This window comes from Rhyacophila brunnea, unplaced genomic scaffold (genome assembly GCF_057557595.1).
Source record: "Rhyacophila brunnea isolate RB1 unplaced genomic scaffold, BYU_Rbru_1.0 scaffold_2, whole genome shotgun sequence".
NCBI classification, from domain to species: Eukaryota; Metazoa; Arthropoda; class Insecta; order Trichoptera; family Rhyacophilidae; genus Rhyacophila; species Rhyacophila brunnea.
The window spans coordinates 47,168,546-47,195,154 of NW_028232859.1; the positions used below are offsets into that span (position 1 = coordinate 47,168,546).

Below are 26,609 nucleotides of genomic sequence, written 5' to 3' on the forward strand. Positions count from 1 at the left end.
TCTGTATTTTAATTTGAGAGAATTTTGTACAATGCGCAAATTCTCAACTAAAATTCAACAACCGATATGTGAGTGATGATTCAATGTAACAATCGCATTTTATAATTCATTCTCTTACTTGAAAGACAACATAATTACTACAAAATAGCTATCTACACAAACCTAATACAAGAAAAATTGTCTGTGATTATTGAAATAATTGCCTTTTGACCAATGTTTTTTACTATTTCCATGACAACCAAGCACAACATAATATAAGTAGGTATTATAGTCATTATTTTAATTTTTGTATATTTTTTGGATTGAAAAAATACTAATTAAACCGAAATTTATTTAACTTGCACAGTTTATAGATTTCAAAAGGCTCCTAAGTTACAAGTTACAAGTTAAACTTTTGCAACAACATATTACATTTAGGTAAAGTAGATATATAGTTACAGTGGAGTCATGAGGTTAAGTGCAGAAAGAGATGCGCACGCATATATGCAACAGTTGTCTATATAGGTTGATAAATTACATACATATCGAATCAGCCTATTTTTTATTGTGCATATCTGTCTATTTTTTAATATCCATAGTTTACTCGGACGAAATCGCGATGGATCGCTAATTGTAAATAAAAGTGTTGATTTTAATATTCAGTCTAATAAATAGGTCACGTTGGGTACGTATGCATTATGTATTTTATAATATTGAAAAGAATTTTGAAGAAATTTCATTTTTCATTAAATTATGTAATATTGTTGTTTGGTTAGGAGTTACACAAAATAAATTACCTACATACTATATTGTCATCAGAGAAAAAAAAACACTATAATTTACTATTGAATTGCATTCGAACATTATTTTAGATTTACATGATCGTTGGTATGGAAAGTTTCAAGTATGATGATTTTGAAATCAAACTGGAACCTGTCGCAAAGTGACGGGGATCTGGAGATACTATTTTCTTTTGTGTTATTTATATTATACTATTTTTGGACATACCTCACTCACATTGAAGTCAACTGTAAAAAAAATATTAATAATGTTGCCAAACATTATACATAACATATTACTCAGTTTTGAAAAAGGTTATTTAGTGAGGGTACAAATTTTGATGTCTATATACTTCAGTTCGTAGGAAAATTTTGTTCAGGCACACTTTTTGAGTTTTGAAAATAAAATATTTGTAATATACTTATAAACTAAGTAGGTGTAAATAATAAGTAACTAATTATATAGATTTTTTAAAATCAGAACTGAATCCCGTAACCAGGGTAACGATTATTGATAGAACTGAGCTTCGGAACCGGACCCACTTCGATGTTTCTACTATAATCGAATGTTATAAGGGCTCTAACTGTCGTACCGGAAAATGTTGGGCGTAAAGCATAGAAATTAGATAAAAAAATGACACGTTGTTCGTGGAACACCTAATTTTGAATTATTCAGAATTTTATATTACTTAAATATATTATACGATATGTACGATATATACGATACGATTGTATTTCTAATTTACTTACACACCTATTTTCTTCTGTTTTTCACTTTTCCGGTGGTGTTTGTTAAGTATGTTAAATGTATTATTTATCCATGAATTTGATCAATGCTATACCGCAATCTTTTTAAGATATTATAATCTTTTATTATTTTAATAATATTATAATAATAAAGTTGGCTTTATCCAACTGACTTTCTCTTAGGCATGCTTACATACTGCAGTCTGCAATGTAGAAGAAATCTTTATTTAGCTACGTATTTTTTTTCGACTTATACGAGGTATAAATGAGAACTATGCCATTCTGGACAGTGTTGACCTGTGTGTCCCTGATAACTATCTCAGAAATAGAGACCATCAGTTGTTTATTCTCCCAAGGTGCAGAACCAACCTGCCACTGGTAATGCCAATTGGGAGGGCGATAACTATGTTCAACGAAATTGCTTCGGGTGTTGATATATTCCACCTACGTGAGAATGAGTTTAGGTGGACGTTGTTTTATAAATTCTTAAAATAGCGTCTGCTTAACTCATCCGGTGTACTTCCTTGTACCTATCTAATTTTTCTACTCATCTATCTCTTTTTTATGTAGTACTGTTATATTTTATATATCTTTGTTTCTAAATGTCATGTTGTGAACGTCTTAAACTTATAATTTGTAATGTCCACAATATGTTTAAAAAAAATGAATTTTAATAACTCACTGTGAATTATTGTGATACGCCGAACTGCATACGTACAATTTTCCGAACACCGAGGTTTTCCGAGGTATAATAACCACGAAATGAATAAAGCAAAAATATTGAAATGTCATTATTGTGTTGTACATTCCTGTATAGATAGCTACCTAGTTAAAATTGATTGTTAAAAAAATGTTTTCGGTCGATAAGTATGTATTTTATCTAAACACGATTTATTGAATGAAAAAAAATATAAATATATATGTAGATGATCTATTACTCACCGCCAAAGCTCGCGATGATGTGATGATCTCTCCGCTTGACTTGCTTCGGCTAAAAAAAACAAACAAAAATGTGTAAATATAAAAAAAGGTAAATTACAATAATATATTCACTCCTAAGCGAAGCATATGGGACTCCACAAAGTGGAGGTTATATTAACCACATTTTTACAAGGTTGTTAACCATTCACCCATCTCATATGGTTTATGTACTGGATCAAAAATACAGACTGAAAAAAAACAACATTTTTCGAGTAGCCGCGGATTCGAACCCGTGATCCACAGCAGCCGCTTTAAAAACACAAATTAATCAAGAGTAATATAAAAAAGAAGTGTACATATATTTCTTCCCTATTAGTGGCTATCAATTATAAGTTTATTAATAATAATTATTGAATAATAATAACAAGATAAAAAAAAAACTTTTCATATACAATGATTTTAAATTTTCTGTTGAATCATGTAAATTTGACTTGTATTAATAACTTAGGACAAATAAGGCAATTGACAATTGTCAACAAATCATTTTTTCGCCATTTTGCAACAAACAAACAAATATTGAATACTGAAATATCCTTTTGATTTCCATAGTAACGCACGTATATATTAATAATTTAGTTGCTAGGACAACCCCTTTACCAACCAATAATTAATAGTGGATTGGATTAAGGATTTCTTCCGAATTAACTTTTCATACAAAACAGAATTAGCTGAAAATGAATTCAATTCTGCTTAAAGATGGCTAAAAGTATTAAAAGAATACACTGGCATCGTGTTGTGATATATTCTAAAACTTTCAAATGGTATGCTAGTCGGGAAGTTAGTTAAAAATCGATTGCAAGATTTGTACTGGATAAACAACCACCGGACAAGCAAGAATACGAGCTAAGAAAAACGTGGTAAAAATAGAATAATGCTTTAAAGTAATATCTATATTAAAATTGATTAGACGCAAGCAACGTTTCCTCTAATGTTTCTATTGTATACGGGGATCATAAACTCATGTGAGCAGTTATTTTTTTACAAAAAAATATGCGCAATGAAAATGGCCATTTTTGATTAAGTAGATAAATGTACTCGACAAATTATTATACCGCGAAAACAAGTACACAACTAACAAGGAAATTATTGTTTTTATATGTAAATTGCATAATATTTTTATTCGATTTTGGTGCTTTATCCCGTTTGGTGGGTGTAATAAACTGACAGAACAGAACAGATGAATAAATAGATTTCAGATAGGCTAGAGTATACGACGAAAATGAAACACATTATATTGACGTGCAATAGTGTGTGTTGCAGCCATCAAATAAACCAATATTGAATGAGCGTCAGTGTATAAGCCGCGAGCAGTTGTCAGAACTAAGGACAAGCTTAGAATTACGTATTTTTGACACGTGTTTAAGTTTATCTCATATTCTTCTACACTCGGGATCGGTTTCTTGTTACTCAACACCCGTTAGGTATTTCAGTTCCCTTTAATTCTGTATTCCCTGATTGACAGTCATTTTTAGAGAATTTACGGCATTAATGTAAACCAAAAATACGCTCGAGGGAAGGCTAGTTATATTATTTTATTATTATCTCCTGGTACATATGCACATACTTATCTAAGCTCCCACATATTATTATTTATTAAAAAGAATATAATTTTTAATTTTATGAAAAAATACTTTTATATGAAATAAATTTGAATATTTGTGTTAAAAGGCAAAATAACCAGTTTTAATGTCAAAATAATTACCGATAATTTCACTGATTTAGAGACCAGTTTTAATAGTTTGGATAAATAAGAATTATTTATTGGTATCAATTTTCTCCTGAAAATCATAAAAAACGATATTTATGCAACCTTTCCTACCTACCGTAATAATGGTACTTTTCTATAAATAAACATTGAAAACGAGTCTGACAGTGAGATATGGAATGATAAATTCATTGAAAAGGGTGCGTTTGGTGGACCACTAATAAAAAACATGTTACCAGCGTATATTTTTTTATGAATAACTAGGGGTGTTGTGTTAAAAAAATAGTATTGATACTCATACCCCGACAGTTTATATACCGATACGACAGTTGCACACCGTATCCGGAAATTTGTACGTAAACAGTTCACCGCAGGACACTTATTCGTGTGCCGCAGTACGTGCAACATGAGTTCGTGTAACATTTAATCAAATGAGTTCTTCGTTAAACATTAATATTTCACCGTGGAGTATATTTGTACGTATGCTACAACATGTGGAGATGTCTTTACTAGGTTAGGTTAGGTTAGGTAAGGTTAAGGTTATTCTAATTAGAACAGTACTATTTGCAAACTATCACCGGATTTTGTAAGATACGTACAAATGTACTCCACGGTGAAATGTTCAACGAGGAACTCGTCATTTGATAAAATGTTATACGAACTCATGTTTCACGTACTGCGGCGCACGAATAAGTGTCCCACGATGAACTGCATACGTACAACTTACATGTAACCGTTGCACGCGCGGATAGTTTTAGACTATTATTATTTAAACAAAAAAGTATATTGCATCGAAAGAAAATATTGATAATTGGAAATATTGTAAGTTTCGCATGGATGAAATTTGGGAGAGTTTTTCAATCTTCTAGAACCGTAAGTACCGATACACGGTATCGAAATCATAAATAGAATGAAAGTATCAATACATTATTGAATCGAAAGATAATTTAAATAAGTTTCGATACGTTTGTGACATCCCTGCGAATAACTATCGCTTGATTCGTGACTTAATCAGTGAGATTGGATTAGTATTAAAAGTAGGGCGTAGAAACTATTGTTTTATGTCAGCCCTGGAAAATAAAACTCTGTATTTATTAGTGTCATTACTTTAATATTATGGAAGTTTTCGGATGTTCAAAAATACTATTAATGATTATTGAATTACTCATAAGGAAAATACTCAAATTACAAAAAATATTTTATAAATATTTTTTAAGAATGTATCATAATTATATTTTTATTGTTACTATTAGCAGATTTTCAGACTATGCATCGGATCATAATTGAATACTATGCATTATAAAATAAGTTTAAAAATATATTTATAATGAAAATTACTCATCAATCATCCGGTTAACATCATTTTAAAAGGAATGGGAAACGCACATCATATAATATTTGAAAATTCTTACTAAATACATAAATTTAACCGATTTGTGAGGTAGGTAACGGTAGAAGTCACAATATAAAAATATACTTATTTGAGATAACGACTGTTTAAACCTCTTACATATTTAAATCACGGGTCAGCATTTTTTTTAAATTTATGAGTCGTATTTTAGTTTTAGTGTTAATAATAGAGCACAAACGTTTAAAGAACAAAGAGGTGAATATAATAAAACAACGAACAGTTTATATACCTATCATTATCTTTCTCAGTGCCTTTTGTGGCTTCATTAGTCAATTTATCTAAATTCACTTCAAATCTGAGGTGCAAATTTGAATTGAAGCTTTCGTCAGTCGAGAAGAAAATAAATATTCATTCTAAAGCTCATTCATGGCAGAAAACGATTGTTTGCAAAAGTAAATGCTTGCAATTCCAACTAAATTCTTAGCTAAAATGAATAATTCTTTAATTCTTAAGGAAAGCCTTGCAAATTGTATATACTTGTGGTGTATAAATATATTTTTTTTAATTTTCAAATAATATTTATTATTGAAATATTTCTGCGTAGACTTCGACGTCTATATTATTATCGAGACGTACACGTCACTGCGGCCGTTTTTAGAACTAAAACCGTTGCAATACCGCCAGCATGTAAAAAGCGCGTGAGGTAATACTGTCATCGCATACAGCGCATTGACGTGGATCTAGAAGCTGAACAGAACGTGACCTGTTGGACACTGTGGATACCCATATGATCCTCTTGGATCGAACATGGTGAAGTAATATTAGTAAGACGTGGCCTGTTATGTTAGTATGATCAACCATTTTTGAGACGCAATAATGCACGTGTATACATACAGTATGTGACCCACGGGCCGCTGGTTACTTATTTCTGCCTTGGATGATAATAATAATGTATGTTGTGCTCGATCCATGTTATAAACGCTAAAACTCTTGAAAAGGAAAAATTAACCCTGACGGCTAAAATTATTAAACATGGAACATGCTTTGCCTACTGATACTCTGAATGCTGGTTGTCCAAATTCGAAAGAAAATTTATTTGTAAGATAGTACCGAATCCAAAAGATTCAAACAATTTTACTTTTCTGAAAATCATGTAATTACAATAATAAAACTAAAGGAGTAATAATAACAGACGAACAATACGTCGCACAGAATGTAGGCTACTGAACGCAAAGCGGGGCGCGGGCAGCGCGTCAATAGTTATTCTACGTCTATTTTTCGTAACGCTTTTGCATCGGAGATCATGAGTAAAGCATGTTCCATGTTAGAAAATATGAAAATCGAAATGAAAGAAAAATAGTCACCTCATCATCATTCTTCCATCGCGGAATCCTTTGTATTTATCTTTGTCAGCTGCGTCGATTTCTTCAATCTCTCCATCGCTTCTCCTTTCCATTATATCATCCTGGTACTGGTGGTGATGATGGTGGTGCAGTCGATCCTTCTTTCCCGCTTCGGCGTATGACATGGAGTATGGCTGGTCATGTAGTGGGAGTGAGAGACCCTGACCATGGGGTGGAGCGGTTGATCTCTGTGAGTCGTATTGGGGAAGGTACATGACGTGACCACCCGTTGCTAGGTAGGAGAATGGCGGTTGCTGTCTCATGATGTTGGGAAGAACAGGGGGAAGGCGATCGTCCTCCTATCAAGAAATTATACATTATAAATTTAGTGATATATAATATGTGAAACGATTGGCCGCGCGGCTTATGAGGTTCGAATCCTGGGTCTGGCAAGTACACATATTGTTTTTAAATAATTAGTGTATAAGTCAGAGTATGGACCTAATAGGTTGAGCAAGTGACTGTGCATCCATTTTTCGTAAAAACAAAATCTGTTAATACAAAACCTCCACTCTGTGGAGGCCCATATGATCTTATTAGGATCGGACATGGTCGGAAAAAAATATGAAACGTGTTCCATTTTATTAAAACGAGATAGATGTACCAAGATGGGTTAGTGACAATTATTTAGAAAATTTCAAGAGAAATCAAATATCACACAAAAATTATAAATGTACGGTCAAAATTATGTGGATACTGTTTTATTTAATTAAATTGAGATTTTTAATCCAAAAAGGCGAAATATAAGAATTTTATTGTTTTCGTGTCTACAAAAAAGGTGTAAGTTCGTTACTGAATCAGTCTAACTGAGATCTTTTGGATCATTGCTGAAAATAGCATTCTAAACAGTTTAATCAACCAAATAACTGATTTTCATATACGCATATCACTTATACCCTTTTGACTTACGTACCTCGAAATAAAGAGTTATATCTACGACATTATTAAAATATCAATAAGTAAAAGCTTCGCAAACGAGAAATGGCTTTTCATAGTTTAAAAATACAAATATATCTTTGATCGAGTGATATTCTACTTGGACGAGTACTTTAATAAATTAAGCTACTAGCTCCAGTAATATTATTAACAAGTTTGAGCAAGAGTGCACGCAATTAGCAAATTGAAATGGAAACTATATATCACCCACCTGATCTGATGAAGGAGGTGTCTGTTGCTGACCAGAATCATTTGACTTGGCTGCGGAGAGTTTCAAGTTCGAGTTCATCCCATTATTCAGCGAATTGGGCGCGGACCTGCTGAGGAACCAGTTGTTGTCGGCCTGCTCATCACTGGTCTCTTCGATCTCCGTTTCCAACTTCTTCGCGCCCAACGCTACTCCCAAGGCTCCGGACACTGACTTCTTGAACTTTTGCAAGCTGTTGAATGGCTGCTGGAATTGCTTGTTCTGGAAGCAGTCATAGAGACACAACATACTTTTGGACTACTCGGAATTATCATTGCTGTTGGCGAAGTTAAGGGTACATGGTCCCTTTATTTGGCAACGTCGTTTTTGAAACGGTGCATTCAGTTGAAAAATGTCGTCAAGACGTGCCAAATAGGTTATATTATATTGAACAGATTGAATATAATAAATATTATAGAAATGGTGATTGTATTTACATTTTACAAATCATTTACAATCTGTGCTTTGTATAAAACAATACTATGTTTTTCGAATGATGTAAAAGAACAATGTACCAAAAAGTTGAAATATAAGATTTAAAAAATTATTATAAGTAGATATACTTAAACTATTTTAAAACAAAAGCCTTAATTAATTCATGAAAGAATCAGAAAAAAACAGATAAAGCCGATCTTTAATCACGAGAAATATTTTTTTTTGGAGATTTCGAGATAATGAGATTAAGTATCGATAAATTGAAAAATTATCACTAGGCAAAACTACCGACCGCAACTGGAATTTAAAAGAAATCGAATGTAATTTGTCAATAAATTTAAATTTATTGATTAAAAGAAAGCCCTCGACTTTCTTTAACGAAATTACTTAAATTTCCCGGTATTTTTTTGCCGAAATAGCTAAATAAAAAGGACTGAACTTTAAATCTGAATGACATTTCTTTAAAAAAATAATACAGTAAACTAGCTGAAGATATAAAACATTTAAAAAAATCATAAATAAGTAATTTCATAATAATTTTAGAGAATTTAGATCTGTTGCGTAGCAAATATTGTCTTTCAAATAAAACAAAAACACGCCATAGACTGTCATCCATTATTATTTTCAGGATATTTTTATGGTTTTTCGGAACATTTAAACGATTTTCCGCGATATGACAATATTATATATATGTATTTATAATGGTAGTTTGCTCTTTGGTATATTGTGGTGCTTAATATTTTATTTCAAGTGGTATAATATTCAAGTTTAAAGTATGTGACCAAATGAAATATGTACTCAAATAATATAAAGTATATAAGCCTAAATAAAAGCTTGCATAATAATATAGTATAATAATGTAAAAAATATATTAAATAAGGGAAATGACAGTAAAAATGAAAAAAAATATTTAATTAAAATAATAGGTAGGTGTTCCACCAGCTTCCACGGCGTGAAATTACGATTTTTGATAATAGTGCTAGATATTGTTTTTACTTCAAACGGATTGAAACAAAACTGTTTGTGGCAAATGCAAATTTTCCAGTGAATTTCATTAGTATTAAATATCGTTTTACCATTGTTATCTGTATGAATTAATAATAACCATTTACCGCATTATATTTGAAGAATAATCAATAACTGGCACTATGATCAGAATTCGTAATTTCGTGCCGCGACCTGATTTTAGGGAGCCTTGATTTCAACCTAAAATGAAGCACAATGTGGTCGGTTCTTTATACTGTGTAGATGTGTATTTTTTAATAAGATTTTGTCGTCGACCATTCAATTGAACTCTTGGTTCCCAGTGATCCGAACAGATATTGATTGAAAAAAAAAGGAATTTGACCAATTAACGGAATGTGAACCCATAACCAACCGGAACAGAGGCTGGTATATTAGACTAAATACGATTGTGTACATAAGTATTACATTTGAAATAATTAACGAAATGAAAAATATTATGTAAGTTTATAGTAAGTAGACTATTAAGGAATGCTATAATGTAATGAATTACTTGGTGGATTTATACAAACATTATTTAAATGATAATCATAAATAAATTGTAATAAAATAAGATACGGGTGCTACCTGTTTAATTACAAATATTGCGAGAAATGAGGTATGAGGAAAGCAATAAGACAGGTGTTGTAATATTGCCAAATAAAGGGTATTTGATGGTTCTACGCAATACCTTCTCTCCTAAATGTGCGAGATGCGTCTCTCGAGGCAGAGATAAACTGAAAACCTGTTGTCTGGCTGAAAACTTGGCAGGGGCATTCTCGATGTTGGCACTATGAGGTGAATCCACTCCAGCATCGGAACTGCTTTCTTCTTCTAAGTCCTGCTGCGGAGTCCAGGCTGTGAGGAGTGGACGGCTTGGTGATTCCTAAAAAGAAATAACAAAATTAACCTTTGATAGTTTTTGCACTATTCAAAAAAGAACAGACAGAAAAATCTAGGCATCTAACTCATGGATTGGCTACGAACGCGAATTATTAAAAATCTCTGTTTACATATCGAGGGCTTAGTGTCAAACAACACTATCTACAAAAGTGCAACTTTACAGGAGAGCCAAAAATCGTTATTTTAGATTCTTGTAACTAAACAAGGAAAATGTTTATTTAAAACCTAATGTTAATATTTTATAATTTATTGTGTATTGTACATTTATCTTGCTTATGATGATGTTAAAATTTATAGGGATAGTTTTAAAAAAATATGAAAATAAGGGTAACTTATGTAGTTAGCGTTAAACTTTACTGACGATTTAATAAGAAATTAGAAAAGATTGACATAACGTTGTTTGACTATCATGTAGCCATAAATGTAAAATAACGTTATCTCAAATCTCACATTTTTTGTAGATAACGTTGTCTGACTTTAAGCACTCGATATTGCAGTGAAACAAAGTGGTTTATTTTTTATAGTGTCATTAGAGGATCGAAGTTTTAAGATGAATGAGATATTAAATACGCTATAATACTGGGTTTTGAAACCTTAGAACCGCAGCACACGATGAGTAGGTATGGAGAGATAATTTAAATGGGGTTAGGGAACACAAAAATAATGAAACGTGGGTTTCCTTCTGGGTCTCTAATACTAAGACTCTTGCATTATATCGATATTATTACAAAGCGATTCAATATTCGTAAAGCGGATTATGTATTTGTAGTATTATGAGAAGGTTAAAAACAAACAATTCCAATTGAAAATGATCATGGCTGTGAATTTTAATATAAGAGAATTAAAGACAAAATATGCTATTAAATTCATGTGAATTTGAATATGATACTTATTTCTGTTGGTACAACTTAACAGTTATATAATGTTTGAGGCTTTCACGGTTGTTTTTTATCCTAGTATATTCTTGGGGTTCCACCGTGTCTCCTTCTTCCTTCTTTACTCGACGTTTCGGGCTCGTTGCAGAGGCCATTATCAAGAGATGATATGTTTTATGATGAAAATGTAGTGTAGGTATGTGAATGTAACCGTTGCTCTAAGAATGTCAAAAGGAATCCGATTAGCTAAGAGCAAACGTTGCTCAGAGTAATCTGTCAATCGTTACGACCAGAGATACCGGCTCGAATATTAGATTTTGCTTATAGTGCCGGAAACCATGACGTTTTTAACCGTAATCCATCATCCCTATTAATATTTTCAGGGTTTCTATGGATTTCAATGGCCTCCTTTACCAATCGTGCGAAATATCCTTTATTCCGACCCAATATCTTGGTTTCAAAGTCAAATTTGTGTCCTGTATCCATCGAGTGCTCGGCAATTGCCGACATCGTGTAAAGAAGTCAGAAAGAAGTAAAATCAAGTAAAGGAGAAGAAGGAGACACGGTGGAAACCCAAGAATATACTACGACAACTTAACAGTGTATTCATTCGCGAAATATAACTTTAGGGCTGGCCAACAAAGGATACTTATTGAAGACACATTACCTACATTAAAAAAAACTGTTATGCCATACTGTCTTAGGCCCGTTTCAGACGGGACACCGGTGTCGCGCTCGTATATAATAAGGAGGCCTTTGTATTCGAATAAAGGGGACTTTGTATTATGTTTATGAATGCCCCAGAGCTAATGAGTCAACGCGTGTCCGGTACACTTTTCCGTCAGCCGCTACATTCTCAAGCCGCCGATACACTTGTTTTTATTACCGCAGCCAGCTTTATGTTCTAATTTATAACGCGAAATTATGCGTTGACTCATTAGCTCTGGGGCGTATATAAACATAATACAAAGGCCTACTATATTATATCGAGCGCGACACCGGTGTCCCGTCTGAAACGGGCCTAAGACTCTTTCATTATATCGATATTATTACAAAGCGATTCAGTATTCGTAAAGCGTATTATGTATTTGTAGTTTTATGAGAAGTTTAAAAACAAAGAATTCCAATTGAAAATGATCATGGCTGTGAATTTTAATATAAGAGAATTAAAGATAAAATATGCTATTAAATTCATGTGAATTTGAATAAGATACTTATTTTTTTTGGTACAACTTAACAGTGTTTTCATTCGCGAAATATAACTTTAGGGCTGGTCAACAAAGGATATCTACTTATTGAAGACACATCACTTATATAAAAAAAAAAAACTGTTATGCCATACTAATGTCTTAGTCACATTAGGTAGTTACATATAATTTAAATAATAAAAGGTTACTATTTTTGCCATTTGAGTAGATAGACATACGCAGTTACTTAATTGAACCATTAATGTATCCAAGTCATTCTTACATCTATAAAAAAAACAAGCCAAAAATAATAATATTATAATCCAATAATTAGTTTAGAACAATAGCAAACAATAATTATGTAGGTAGGGACCTATATATTGTGTCACCAAAATTATTTACATATTTTTATATAGACGTAACAGTATGTACAGTCACAGTCAAAACGATGTACGTATATATTATAAATTGTAACAAAATTTAAATGTGAAATAAACTAAAAAAAAATATTAAAAAGAATTGTCTGCCGGTCGATAATTTGCGTGATACTTAATATTGTCTAGGTAGACTGTAGAGTATATGCTTCACAATTTTGCACTCCGACTCTAGGATGAAAATGATGTAAGATATTCTAAAAATACCTTTTTTAGATAAAAATATTATATATTTATTTAATTATCCTATTAATACAAGTGAAAATCATTTGTTCTGATTTTAATAAATTTATGCGAGGTAATCAGACAAAGAGGCGTATCAGTGTAGTAAAAAGTGCAAAGTTATAAAACGTATATTGTACAAGAATACGTTACGTTTACGTTACTACCGATGTTTACAGCGGCGATTTTCTTTGACGCAGAGACGCAATCAATTCGTAAGAAGATTCCAAAGGGGCTTTGAAACAGCTCAAATATAAAAATTATACCAAAATCCTAAATAGTAAAATATGTTATACGATTACCAAAATCATTAAATCATTTTCTTGCATGTTTGATGAAATGAGATCGTTTTATATATGTGAAATATATTAACTATGTAGGTATTTGAAAACTATTTTTTATTTGATTGCTATTGGATAAAAAGTATGTGGATTTAATTGCAACATAAGAATTAGGTGCTAACCTCATGAGTAATTATGGCACTGCTAGGTCCAATAGTAGCCTCGATGCAGTCGTCGTTCCCTGGCCCGGCATCACCAGAAATTCCACTATCACCAGATTTATCATGCGTACTCCGCGCCGGTCTCGGTCTCGAGAGTCTTCTGATGCGTTCTTCCTCGTGATGAGGAGCTGGCGGAAGATCTGGCCTCGGAGTGATGACCTCCGATCCCGTGCCGCTTTCGTTTTCTGCTTCCATGGCTGCCAGTAATCTCCATGCTGCCGCAGGGGAGAATCGAGGTATTTCGAGTTGTTTTTTGGGGAGTGTGGGCCGAAGTTGCAGTGCAATGCCGTGAGGGTTGTTTTCCACCGACATGGGGTCATCTGGTTCTGGTTCACTTGATAATGCCGATTCCGATGAACCTGTAGAAACAGTAATACCGACTTGTGAATCAAAATGGCGTAACTGATAATTACAACTTTATAGGAGAGTAAAATTAAATAACAATAATTATGTTGGTGTAACATATTTATTTATTTTTCACTTACGCCCTGCTAAAATTATTTGTTCCTTCATCAAGAAATACATCTTACTAAGGGAATTTTCGTGGTGAAAATAAATTTTATACTTGATGTAATGCAGAAATATCACTTAGCAACCTCAATATACTAATTATACTGAGGGCTCTGGAAACAAAAATGTATAATTTGTTTCTTATACTATGTAGGTATATCTTCTAAACAAAATATTCTAAAATGGTATACATATATCAGTGGCGAAGGATGGAGATAGGCTGTTAAGATTCGCCATAAATAGTGCACATTAAAGTTTATTAGTCATACGTATTTGTTTTTATTGAACTAAGACTACAATTTACACCTAGCCATAATAGTTTTGGTATACTTTGGGCGATACGACAAAATTGTACATAGGTACTTTTTCATTCATACTTATTTGTTTTCGTTGGATTAAGAATATATATTACACGTCATATTGTTGGTTCATTTTTTTAAATTCATTAAACCCTGCCTAACCAAACGATTATAGATACAACATATTATTTTTGTTGTTATATTTTATAGGTAGAGAAGTATTTTTTGACTACCTATTATTTATCATGGCTTCGTTTTGCAGGATTTAATTGATTTTTAAAAACTAACTAACCGTCTGTAAATTTTAGTCTTATTTCAATGAAAACAAATACGTATGGCTGACAAAGTTTAGTTTGCAATATTAATGGCTGATCTTAACAGCCTACCTCCACCTTTCGCCACTAATCTATATTAATAAAAAATAACATTTTAGAATAGTTTTTCCAGTGCAAATACATAATATAAGAAGAAAGTAGAACAATTTTTATTGACTTGCCAACATTTTACGAGAATGAAAATTACAGTGTCAAATTGCAGGGTCCTCAATATCACGTCTCGTTTTTGTCTAATCCTGGGTATTAAATATTTTGTCCGGGATTAAAATCCTTTGTAGGCTGTACGCGGAAATATCAGGGTGAAAGATTTATTCCTCACAGAAGAACATTTAAAAATAATATTGAACTTAAAAATATAACACTGTATTAAAATATCAACAATTAGATTTTTTTAATTGCTACTCCCACATATTTTTATTTAAAAAAAGTAATCGAGATGTCTTTATTAAAATTAGTTGATGTTATTTTAATTACAATGGTGTCCCATTAATAATCGACAGTTAGAACAAAAAAACTGTTGTTTAAATGGCTGTATAATGTTAAGTACATAAATACCTTGAGGTAGTTCCAGTTTTGTATTGTAGTCGTCTTTAGGCGTGTTCGGAATGACTTTATCGTCAGCAAGATATGCATTTGTTTTTGAAAATTCCTTGTAGTTCATCTCCAAATGCCTGCGGACCTTTTCGTGGACGTTCACCTCCTCTTCGGCCGCGGGTAAGATGCTCTTGTCCATTCCAAAGTAAAAAGATTTACATGGCTGATTTTGTTGGTTCCTAAAATGTAACCAAAAAGAACATAAGAGACTATTGTTTGCATAACTATAGCAGGTGCTTGAAAATATGAATGAATCTTTAAAATAATTAATTCATAATTTTGAAAGTACCTAAATATATTTTTCACTAAATGTAAATTTAATTTAAACATTTGCTTTTATTGCAAAATTGTCACCCGGCCTGAAGTATTAGCTTAAAGTTTCAATATCATCAAATTGCAAAGCCCGAAGCATATAATGAAATTATTGATATGTAAGTATACATCTAATAAATATGATATCAGTGATCATTTTGATCAACAACTACAGATATTTATATAAGTGACTATAATAATTAGCGACCAGATTACTACGAGAGGTTTTTGATGTTTTCAGTTATATAGTAATGTGAAAATTTGTTGACTTTGATTCTAATTCACAATTCGGTAAGCATTTCATGTAACAACGACTAGTTAAAATCGTCGTAATTAAGTTGGATGCCCGTAGCTTAATTGGAAAAGCACACTAGTGCGAATGCAACGGATTCAGGTTCATGTCCCGTCAGGTGTCGTATTTTTTTCTACAAAAAGATTTTTTCTAGTGCGTATAATATGCATGAGATGTTTTTAAATTATGTATGTTCAATAATATATAGAATGTAACATTCTCAAATCTTGTGTCTTATTCGTTGAATAAAAGAAATAGCTTATTATCTAATATATATATATAACCATATCGTCACCTCAATACTACAACTAGGTAATTCTGATTTGGACATTGCTAATTGCATAATTATTATTTAAAATAAAAATGGAAAATTGTACTTGTCTAATTGGGAATACTTAAATAATGTTCAATTGTATGAAAAAATATTGTAGATATATTATTTTATTTATTTAATGCATTTATGGTTTCAAAGTTATCTAATATTTTCAAACGCAAAATTAATACAGCTCCAATAACTTGTGACTTACCTAGTTTTATCATTTGGTAGAGAAGATAGTGTAGAATCATATTCAATAGCTAACTCAAAAACAGTAAAAATCAAGATATCTAGTTGTAGTATTGACGTGACGATATTATTATGTGAATTTATTAAAAGTTTTATTATGAATATTGTGTATGATAGTGTGTTATGTGTAAAGACGTTATATCGAAATCTGGTATCTGTCGAAAAGTGTCGATAGTTTTTTTGATGTCGGTAGTAGCATTATGCAATACGTAGATCCAAAAGTTACGTGCATTTTGGGCATGGCACGATGACAACATTAAATATAGTATATAATAATAAACTAAGCATATTTCTGACAAAATTTAGTCATTAAATTCAATAATTTCGTTGATTTTATAAAATTTCAGAGTTTCCGGCACATCGATTGACAATCACTGTACTCGTAGCTTCGCTAAAAGCATTTTTAGCTCTGTGACTCATTTCAAACAAAGTAAGACTGTGTATGTGACATTTTGCTATCAAAGCTTTGCAAATATAAACAAGTAAGAAGTGTCAAACAATGCGGCACAATATACATAGATATATCTAATATATTTTTTTCAAATACTTATGTTATTGGATCGTTACTATAAAGGTGTGTTTAGGGATACGAATACAATACAAGTATGTAATACCTGTCCCATGGTGCTTCCGCTTTCACTCGACTCGGAGACTGTTCAGGTGTTGATTCTTTCCCAGAAGCCTGGCCTCTGTCAGCAAGTACTCTACTCTCTCTTCGATTCCTGACATTTTCTTTAGCTATTTTATCGACTGGTAACACTTTTGTTCCAATAGCTTTCACTCCAGCCTTCGTTTCTTCTTTCTTCTCCTCGCGGACGACTCTGGGTGCTTTAGGTTTAGTCTGCTTTGACCTATCTAGAGTTACAATATAAGATTTATTTTGGTTAGTTGTGTTCTTCACCCCGTTCGTTCTGGCATCTGTATTTCTAATATTTCGTTCTTCTACTCGATTCAGTGGTTTCGTTGTAACTTTATCATTTATCATCTTCTCTTTGAGACCGCTATCAACTTTACTTGTAATTATCTTCTTTTCTATCTTAGTTTCTTTAGGTGGTAGTGGTTTACTGATATTTCTTAATTTTCTAGTGGCCATCTTCAATTCGGCTTGAAAATCTGAAGACCCTATCGCACTCGGCAGACCACCGGCTGGTGCCGATTTTCTGTTGTTTATGGCACTTTTTTCTACACTTCTTTCTCTCTGTCTTTCTTCGACAAGAGGATCATCGCGGTTATTGAACTTGTGTTGGGTTTCCAGCAAAGTTTTTCTATCGTTATGCATTCTATTTACACCGTTCATATTATTATGACTGGATTCTTGGATTAAACTAGTATCAAAAGATTTTTCTCTTCTCATAACAAATGTGTCAGTGTCTTGTTTTTTGAATCTTTCAGAATTTCTAAAGCCTCTATTGGATTCAAACCTTGACTCGTTCGCTTTTGATTTTTCTCTGTACATATTTTGTTGGGAATTTTTGGTTCTGATGAACTCTTGTCTACTAAATGCGGTTTGGAGTATATTTTCTTCTCTCTTTAAAGAAGATTGAGTTTGCACCATATCATCTTCTCTATTACTGGGATATTTAAGATATTCTTCTCTTTCTCGAGAAGGAGACCTAATAAGTTTTTCTCTTTCGTTAAATCGTGATTGTTCAAAAATATCATTAGGATATTGTCTGTTGTCTTCTATTTCATATGGCCGTATGTGTTCTTGGGTGTGATGAATGTAACCATTACTTTTGATGTCGTGATGGTGCTTTACATTTTTCTTCGTCTCCGCCCTCGTCTTAAATAGGCGAAGTTTTCTTGAAGGCGGCTGTGGTGGTTGGTGATCATATGACTGTTGGATCTTCCAGGAATCTGGAGACGAACCTCCGTGATTATCCTAAAATAATATTACATAATATATGTAAATAATATTATATCGGCACCTTAAGGGTAGTAAATGATAGACCGGATTTTGGATGATGATTAACTGATGGGCCAGGGCCCGCACTGTACTGTAATGCTAAATGATGCGACCTACCTGTATATATCTATATTTATAATTTATTGAAGGATTATTGAAATCAATTTATGAATAGTATAACAAACCTGGTATTGAGGTGGGGGTGGTGCTTTGTACTTTTTCTTCATATTTTTATTATTAACTTTATTTTTACTTTGTATTTCTTGACTACTTCTCAAATCAGGTTCTGATCCAAACCTCTTAGATTGAGTAGCAAAAGACTCTGCAATGTAAAATAAATAAATTATGATTATAATATTCAGTAAGTTACAAAATATTTACGTAAATTAATTGATTGAACATAATAATAATTACCTTCAGGTTCTTCTAAATGCAGGTGAGTATGAGACCTGTGAAGAGGATCTCTTTGGTTGGAGAGGTAGGAAAATCTTTGTTGTCGTTCTCCTTCGTAAGGATCTTGGTTGATACTTTTAGATCTATGAACGCCATTCTGAAAAAAACAGTGCGTTACATATTATCGGAAAAAAGATAGTCAAAAATTAATTTAATAATTAAAGTAAACAATATTTATCGTAAAACTATATAAAACAACGATCGTCCCAACTTTACCTCTATTTTTACAAAAATGTGAGTTAAGTCTAATTATTTTAATATAGTGCAATTTAGTAATACGTAATTTTATATGACTTTAGCGAGACACATATTTTTAGTTGAACAGTTTTTTTATAATGATAAAAATTCAAGAAACAAAATTGATTTTGTAATATTGAATATCTGTATGACTTGACTTCAATAAAATATATATTTATATAATTATATTATATAGTGAAACAACTTAACATTGAAATTGCGCAGATCGCGATATCTTCTACTACGCACGAATTATATAGGGTAAATTTTATTGTTGTTACCCCGTTTACTCGTCCATAGATTGACGCTGACAGTATGTATTATCGCGGCCATAATAAGAAAATACACGTAATAATTGGTACCTGCATGGCGGTGCGCATGGACAGTAGAACGAAAGTGGCGAAAATGTCTGAATATGTCAAATAGCACCATACGATGACAACATAGCGTCTCGCTTACGCTTAAAGAATGAGATTGGAGAGACAGTCAGCACTATTACGTATTAACAGTTATTATCACGATAGTATAAACACACGCCATGCAATAGAGGCGCTATTATTTTCGACTACTCTTACTGAAGCCTTTCGCATCTTTTTTTCTCGCTCGGCGTCGCTCTAGTAATACATAAAATATATGTACCTGTGACTTAAGTGTCTAAAATCAAATTTTCCAAAAAACAGTTTTTGTACATAAATTTTATCTTCCTTCCCATACCTAACATAAAGCTAAAATTCTTAAAACCACAAAGCCGTAAACGCATTAACAACGCCATGGAAAACATTTGACTGTGTTTTTCCGAAAGTGTTCTAATGTATATAAGATATAATGGCATTATCAATCATTTCACATAGTCACTCTCTGCATTATAATCAATTTCCGTTTACCTAAAAATATATACTCACATGACTGTGCATAGGATCTCTGTCATGCGGCAGGGCGAGTGACAATGGCCTCCTCCCGCTGATGGTGCCTCCCGAATGCAATATGGCGCCATTGTTGGTACTCCGGAGACGGGGGTTTTGATCCAAGTCCGGGAGAACCTGAGAGAAAAATGTTTACGTCATGTATTGCATATTATGATCACAATAGAAAACTAATTTCCGCATTGTGATACTTAATTCATAGTATAATAATATACCTTGAATGAATCTGTGTGAATAATCTATGACTTAGCAAGGGGCGTACAATTTATACCTAATTACTATTTTTTGTTAAAGAAATATGTATTTATGTTTTTGTTATAGCAGTTAAAATTAATATGCAATAATAATATAATTACTGGAATTATTTTTCGTGTACTGAAAACGTACGTATATTTTTATAGAATATCCTCTAAGAATGCTGAATTTCAATTTGTTTCCATTTATCTATCTATCTATCGCTGCTTATCACATTATCAATTCCAAAGTCACACTGATACCCATATTAACGCCACGTAATAATATTAGCCGGGGTTCGCCTTTTGGTATCTTTAAAGACTATCTTAGACTAAGACTAGATCAATCTATCTACAAATACTGATATAATAGATATATCTCATTAGTTAACTCCACTAATTTCCATTGCTCCCAGAATGGACGATTTTACACCTCTTGAGTGTAGTATTTTATTGTTTATAATTAATTACTAATAATCTATTAGGTCTGACGATTTATTATACGCTTGTCGAATGTATTATTATTGACAAGGTATGGGATTTTTTTTACAAAAACTTCAACTATTCATAATTTGTTTGTTATATATTTTTTTATTGGATCCTTGACTTAATAGATACCTAGGTGATAAGTTTTTACCTACTTTATTGTATTGATTTATTATAAGTTAGAGTAAATAGTGTTCGTTGTTAGTGTGTGTTTGCCTTTTGGTGAGTGTACACAGCCTCAGAAGATGCCGAAAGCCGAAACCCGTGTCGCAAAAACGACTCAAATGGAATAGTACAAAACTTTTACCATTAGAATTGTAAGTATTTGTATTCAGAATTTAATTAAATCATCCTAATATTATTATGTGACGTTAATATGGGTATCAGTGTGACTTTTAAATATATGAGGTGTTAAGTAGCGATAGATACAATTGCGCCGCAGGCTAATATTTAATTATTTCCATGAAATCCATGCCATGCAAATTTTTGAAGAAGGAACTTCATGCGCCTGTAGGATAGACCGATTTATTGTTACCTAGTGTACATTATATAATACATATAAAAATGGCTTCATTGTACTATTATGAAAGCTAGCTATTTCTGCTACGAAATAGTATCAGCAGACAATCAAACATGCGCTTTGTAAGGTTCATACTGATAGTAATCTATCAGCATAAAAAATATATACCTATTTATAATAATATATGCATCTCCGTTATATTTTATGATAGTAGTCTCAATCCTTGTTTGATTATTAATGTTTATTTAATGTATCTATGTTAAATCAATATAATTAATTAGAAGTTTATTTCACCTTTAGATGTGATGCCTTCATCACCGGGTCGCTTGGCAGCGAATGGTGCCAATGAGCAGGCTGGTGAGGCTGGTGCCGGGAGACGACGGCTGCTGCCACGCCACCCCCCGGTTGTCCATGGGATCCGCCGTTACCCATGATGGCGATAGAAGATCATCTGCAGAAAAAGAAAAACAATAATTAATACAAATACATAAGCTTCAGAATAATAATATTTTCATTGTTATCAGATAATAATAATTTTCAATGTGTTATTTATAGTACACTCTGGCGGAAAATTTCCAAACGTCTCACATAACTTAAGCTTAACACCGCTAGATGGTACCAAAGAAAATGTTCTGAGAGAATTATAAATAAGAAATTTATTTTCTGTCCCGTAATAGAATTCGTGGCGTTTATAAAGTAAATCATTGTTGCTTTATTATTGGTTATATATTTAGGAAAATTTAAATACATAATAATATTGTTTGTAAAAAATATACAGAAAGACTCGATAATCTAAATTTAAATAAATTATTGTGAAAAAGTTTCCAATAATATTACTTCATTAAAATACAGTTGGTATAGTTTGGTAGAGGTATCTATCTATCTATCTATAAATTAACTCCTATCCAACTTTCTACAATAAATTACTCATTGATTATAATACAATTTTTAGATATTCATATATTATCATTAATCGTTTATACATAATATATTATATTTTATTGTTAAAGATTAGGTTTAATATTTAGGCGTATAAAAAGTTGGGTTGAAAGCGAATCAGGCTCGCACGGTCGGCTGCTTAAAATATAATATAACTCTGTGAGAGTCGAATAAAGGTCACACTTTAAAGGTCAAAACATAAAATAATAATACGTAATATTTAATGTATCAGATGACTCTTGTCAGTTTTAGTAATCAAAGCGTTAACCAACATATATATGTGTTTGTTAATAAAGGATATCATATCACATATCAACGTAAGTAGTTTTGTACCTAAAACTCAGTGACGTTCCGTGGGGGTAGGCAGATTGAGCGTCGTTTGGGGGCGGCTGTTACTCGAAGGGCAGCAAATCGAGGAGAATCATATAGAAATAGCTACTTAAACTGGGTACTTAATAACGAAAATATCTTTCCTTTAAAAATTCAGCTCACTGGTTGGAAAGAAAATATATTAATTAACATAAAAGGTTAAACAGGACAGTAAGTTTTTGTCGGGTTCGCGATGTCTAGTTTACTTCCGTTGCCATTAGACGTCCTTGGTGATCAGAAACGACACGAGCACGGATGATAAAAAATATTATATAAAATAATGAGGCGGCATTATGGCGCTGCCCAGGGGCGGCATTTTGTCTAGGGACGTCACTGCTAAAACTTGTATTATTTTTCGTACTTGAGATATCCCGGGTTATCTTCTTAATCTTTTCCTTGTTTCGGCTTCGGAACAGAAGACACTTTGAAGAGATACCGAAATACAGTGTAGGTATTAGGTGAATGACTGCGGAACGTATATAAAGAATACGGGTATATCTAATGTGTCCCCGTTGTCTCAAGCACAGATTTGGGGCGCCGAAATGTCCCGTTTTCAGAATGAGAGCAACCCACGGTAACAATTAGAAATAAATGGGCGAATTTAACCAAAATACCTACATGGGAAGAAATTCAAATTGTTATAGATGTATAGATTGAAAAAGGATTCATCAATTATTGTAACCAAGATACAGAAGTATTTGATGAGTACCTACCTATTTACTTATTTTTCACTACATTACACGCCAAAAAGTGACAGAATGGAATACTGAACACAGGGTCTTTTCTCTTAATGAATAAGTTGTGGACGATCGAAAAAACACAGTTGCAAGTCGTAGTTCTTAAACTGTCCTAAAGCAATGTTAATTACCAAAGTAGATTTTAAGAAGTCCTGCCAAGAATTTAATTATTATTTGAAATCAAAACCAAATACTAATAGTTAAGCAAATTTATTCTTCAAAAAAATATAAGACCACATAAATTATTCGTTATCACGTGTTCATTTCTGTTATCTGCATTAATAAATAAATAAAAAAACTATGAAGATATATGCGTTTTCTTGAATATACAATAGTACCCACTATTACCTAAAATTAGTGGATGTCCCGTTTTGAGGAAAAAAATAAATGGTCACGTTAGGTACCTATATCACATAATATGGTACTTTTCCGAGTAACAAATAAAACAGGAAAAACAGTCTTGAGGTAATTCATACTTAAATGTTATTATTTATTTATAACATTCCTACACCTACATAGGTACCAATTTCTAATGGATACCTTGTTTAAAAAAAACCTTTTTTCCGTAGGAATTCCAGATGAGAGGACAACACAAAGATAGACCGCCTAAAGCAATTCACCCCGAACCATACTCGGTCTTGGTCGAGCGTATCACGAGGCCCAACGTTAGTTGTGAAGCATCAGAAGTTGTTTACGTCTGAGAATGTCTCGCCACGCACTCAAGAGTGCTTTTTAATGAGTTTACTGAAATTATTTTATTTAAAAAAAATCCCACGGGATAGAGGAGCATGGGAATTAACAAAAATAAATGAGTCTAATTAATGTATATATAATATGTAAAACCAAAGCTAAAACAATACGGATATACCAAACTAAGTGAAGAGATCTTCACGTCCGCAATAGGACGCCGCAATTTTTTTATAAGCATTATAATATATAGTTGGAATTTATGGCGGGATCTAGCACGATTTGGCGCCAGGACAACTGGATGCTACGTAATTCGAAAATAAACAGACGTTAGGTACTTGTGCGTACTTTAAAAAAAATATTTAATACTATTATTTATATTTAATAGTTGGTGAGAATTTAAATATGCACACGTAAATAATGATTTAATCGTACATATGTTTAAGTTCCAAAGAAAAAAGAGTTTTTTTTATTTTTATATAAAGAATGGTAATTCTCAATCCGCAATAAAAAAACATTATGTTAAGGGTAAAATGAATTAAAACTAATAAGTAGTAGATAGAAACTGATAAAAATCACTCAATCAATCTACGACAGTGCGGCGTCCAATTGTCTTGGCGTCCAGTTGTCCCATTATGGCGACAAGATGGGACGGGCCGATGGGCCCAACAACTGGTTGAATTGACTTGGACATCTCTTCTCAATCTCAGAAATTACAAGAGGATGTGGTTTGCATCCTGTAGTTCTCCGTCACATGGGTGAAAAAGAGCTTGGCAGCGAATCCACCTTGCCAAGTCAAGAATTGACAGATAAAGTCAGGAGTCGAACTGGTTATCTCCAATCGGCATTGGATATTAGGAAAGAATAAATATATGTGTCTGCTCTTGGTGAAGGAATCAAAGTTTCGCTGCCAGGTCTTTGACGCCGCATTTAGCGTCATTTGACGTATTGTCCGATTCCTAAGTGATACTTTTTCAGCATAAAGGCTTAGAGGCGGGAATTGTCAGCATTGTTTATTATCTATCAATCACATTTGTGAGAAATGTGTAAAGCAATGGCTAGTCCACAATCAATACTCACCATCGACTATTAAATGCCAACTATACCTAACCATATAATGCGGATATTACAGATTAGTCATGTTTTATCACAATTATTTTAATCTGCCATTGTTCTGAGGGCCAGCGCTCAATGCGTGATGCTGTACACTGGACGTGATTATTTCACGCTACTTCTCGGAACTTCCACATACCGAGTCCAACCTGGCGAGCAATTATTCCATTAATTCTCTGTTACACTAGTTATGGAAGCCGTATGAGATATTCCTCTTGCGGAAGCCGCAGGTGAAAAGGAATTATCAACGAAAAGAAAATTTGAACGCCATTCTATTCTAAAAGTTATGAGAAAATCTGAGTTTAAGCTGAAACCGTATGCGCTTTCAAACCGTGTGCCATACTAAGCTTACCTTTTCTGTTCAAGGAAATATATTTTCACAAAGTATATTATAAGCATCTGATCATATCCGTTTATATTATACACTTACACTTACAAATTTAGTGAAAATATATTTTCATGAACAAAAATCATAAGTTTAGTATGGCACACGGATCTAAACCGCATACGGTTTCAGTCCATGGATGGCCTCTAAAAATATAATATAATATAGTGAAAGCATATAATTATTATTCCACAAATTACTATTATTACTATACTACCCAGTAATGGCGTAGAGTTTATGTTTGGCAGTGGCGATGGGTGGAGGTAGGTTGTTACGATCCACCATAAATATTGCACACTAAACTTTGCCAGTCATACGTATTTGTTTTCAATTAACTATTTCTTTTATTCAATGAATAATTCAGAAGATTTAAGAATGTATTTGTACCAATTATTGGACACACATAATTTTTAAAAACACTCCTGAGAAAAAATCTTTTTGAAAAAAGTAAGACACCCGGCAGGATCGAACCTGCATCTCTTGGGTTGACGCCCCGTGCGCATTTTGTGCAAAAAATTTTCTATTGGTTATTTAATATTTTTCTCAGAAGTGTTTTTAAAAATTATGTATTTGTTTTCATTGAAATAAGACTACAATTATTTACAGGCTGATGGTGTTGGTTAGTTTTTAAAATTCAATTAAACCCTGCGAAAACCAAGCCATAATAGATACTAGTCAAAAATACTCGTCTATCTATAATTAAATTATATTCATAATTAAAAATAAATATCTAAAATTATGCAGTTAAATCATGCATAACTTTGAATATTTTATTGATAGAATAATATTGTTATCTATTGTAGTTTGGTTTAGGCAGAGATTAATGAGTTAAAAAAACGAACCAACATATTGTGTTATATTATGTATTCTTAATCATACGAAAACAAATAAGTATGAATGAAACAGTGTGCATAATTTTGTCGTAGGTATCGTTCAAAATATACAAAATATACAAAACTATTATGGTTTAGTTTAGGCAGGGCTTAATTGAATTTTAAAAACTAACCAATACCATCTGTAAATTGT

General features: G+C 32.4%; 1 protein-coding gene across 3 annotated transcripts in view; it reads right to left on the minus strand.

Annotated features, from left to right (window-relative positions):
* The window catches only part of LOC147072430 (uncharacterized), a 289,337-nt gene that overhangs the window by 45,452 nt on the left and 217,276 nt on the right, over positions 1-26,609 (minus strand). For all 3 annotated transcript variants that reach the window (XR_015070705.1, XM_085947663.1, XM_085947662.1), the window contains exons 2-12: positions 21,648-21,804; positions 20,094-20,231; positions 18,916-19,051; positions 18,687-18,823; positions 17,210-18,477; positions 15,388-15,605; positions 13,650-14,047; positions 10,257-10,451; positions 8,093-8,350; positions 6,907-7,244; positions 2,448-2,496 (exon numbers count right to left, since the gene is read on the minus strand). Coding sequence is in view for 2 of the 3 variants with exons in the window: in XM_085947663.1 (XP_085803789.1) it covers positions 2,448-2,496; positions 6,907-7,244; positions 8,093-8,350; positions 10,257-10,451; positions 13,650-14,047; positions 15,388-15,605; positions 17,210-18,477; positions 18,687-18,823; positions 18,916-19,051; positions 20,094-20,231; positions 21,648-21,785 (3,273 nt within the window). In the remaining variant the exon portion in view is untranslated. The remainder of the gene's footprint in view (positions 1-2,447; positions 2,497-6,906; positions 7,245-8,092; positions 8,351-10,256; positions 10,452-13,649; positions 14,048-15,387; positions 15,606-17,209; positions 18,478-18,686; positions 18,824-18,915; positions 19,052-20,093; positions 20,232-21,647; positions 21,805-26,609) is intronic.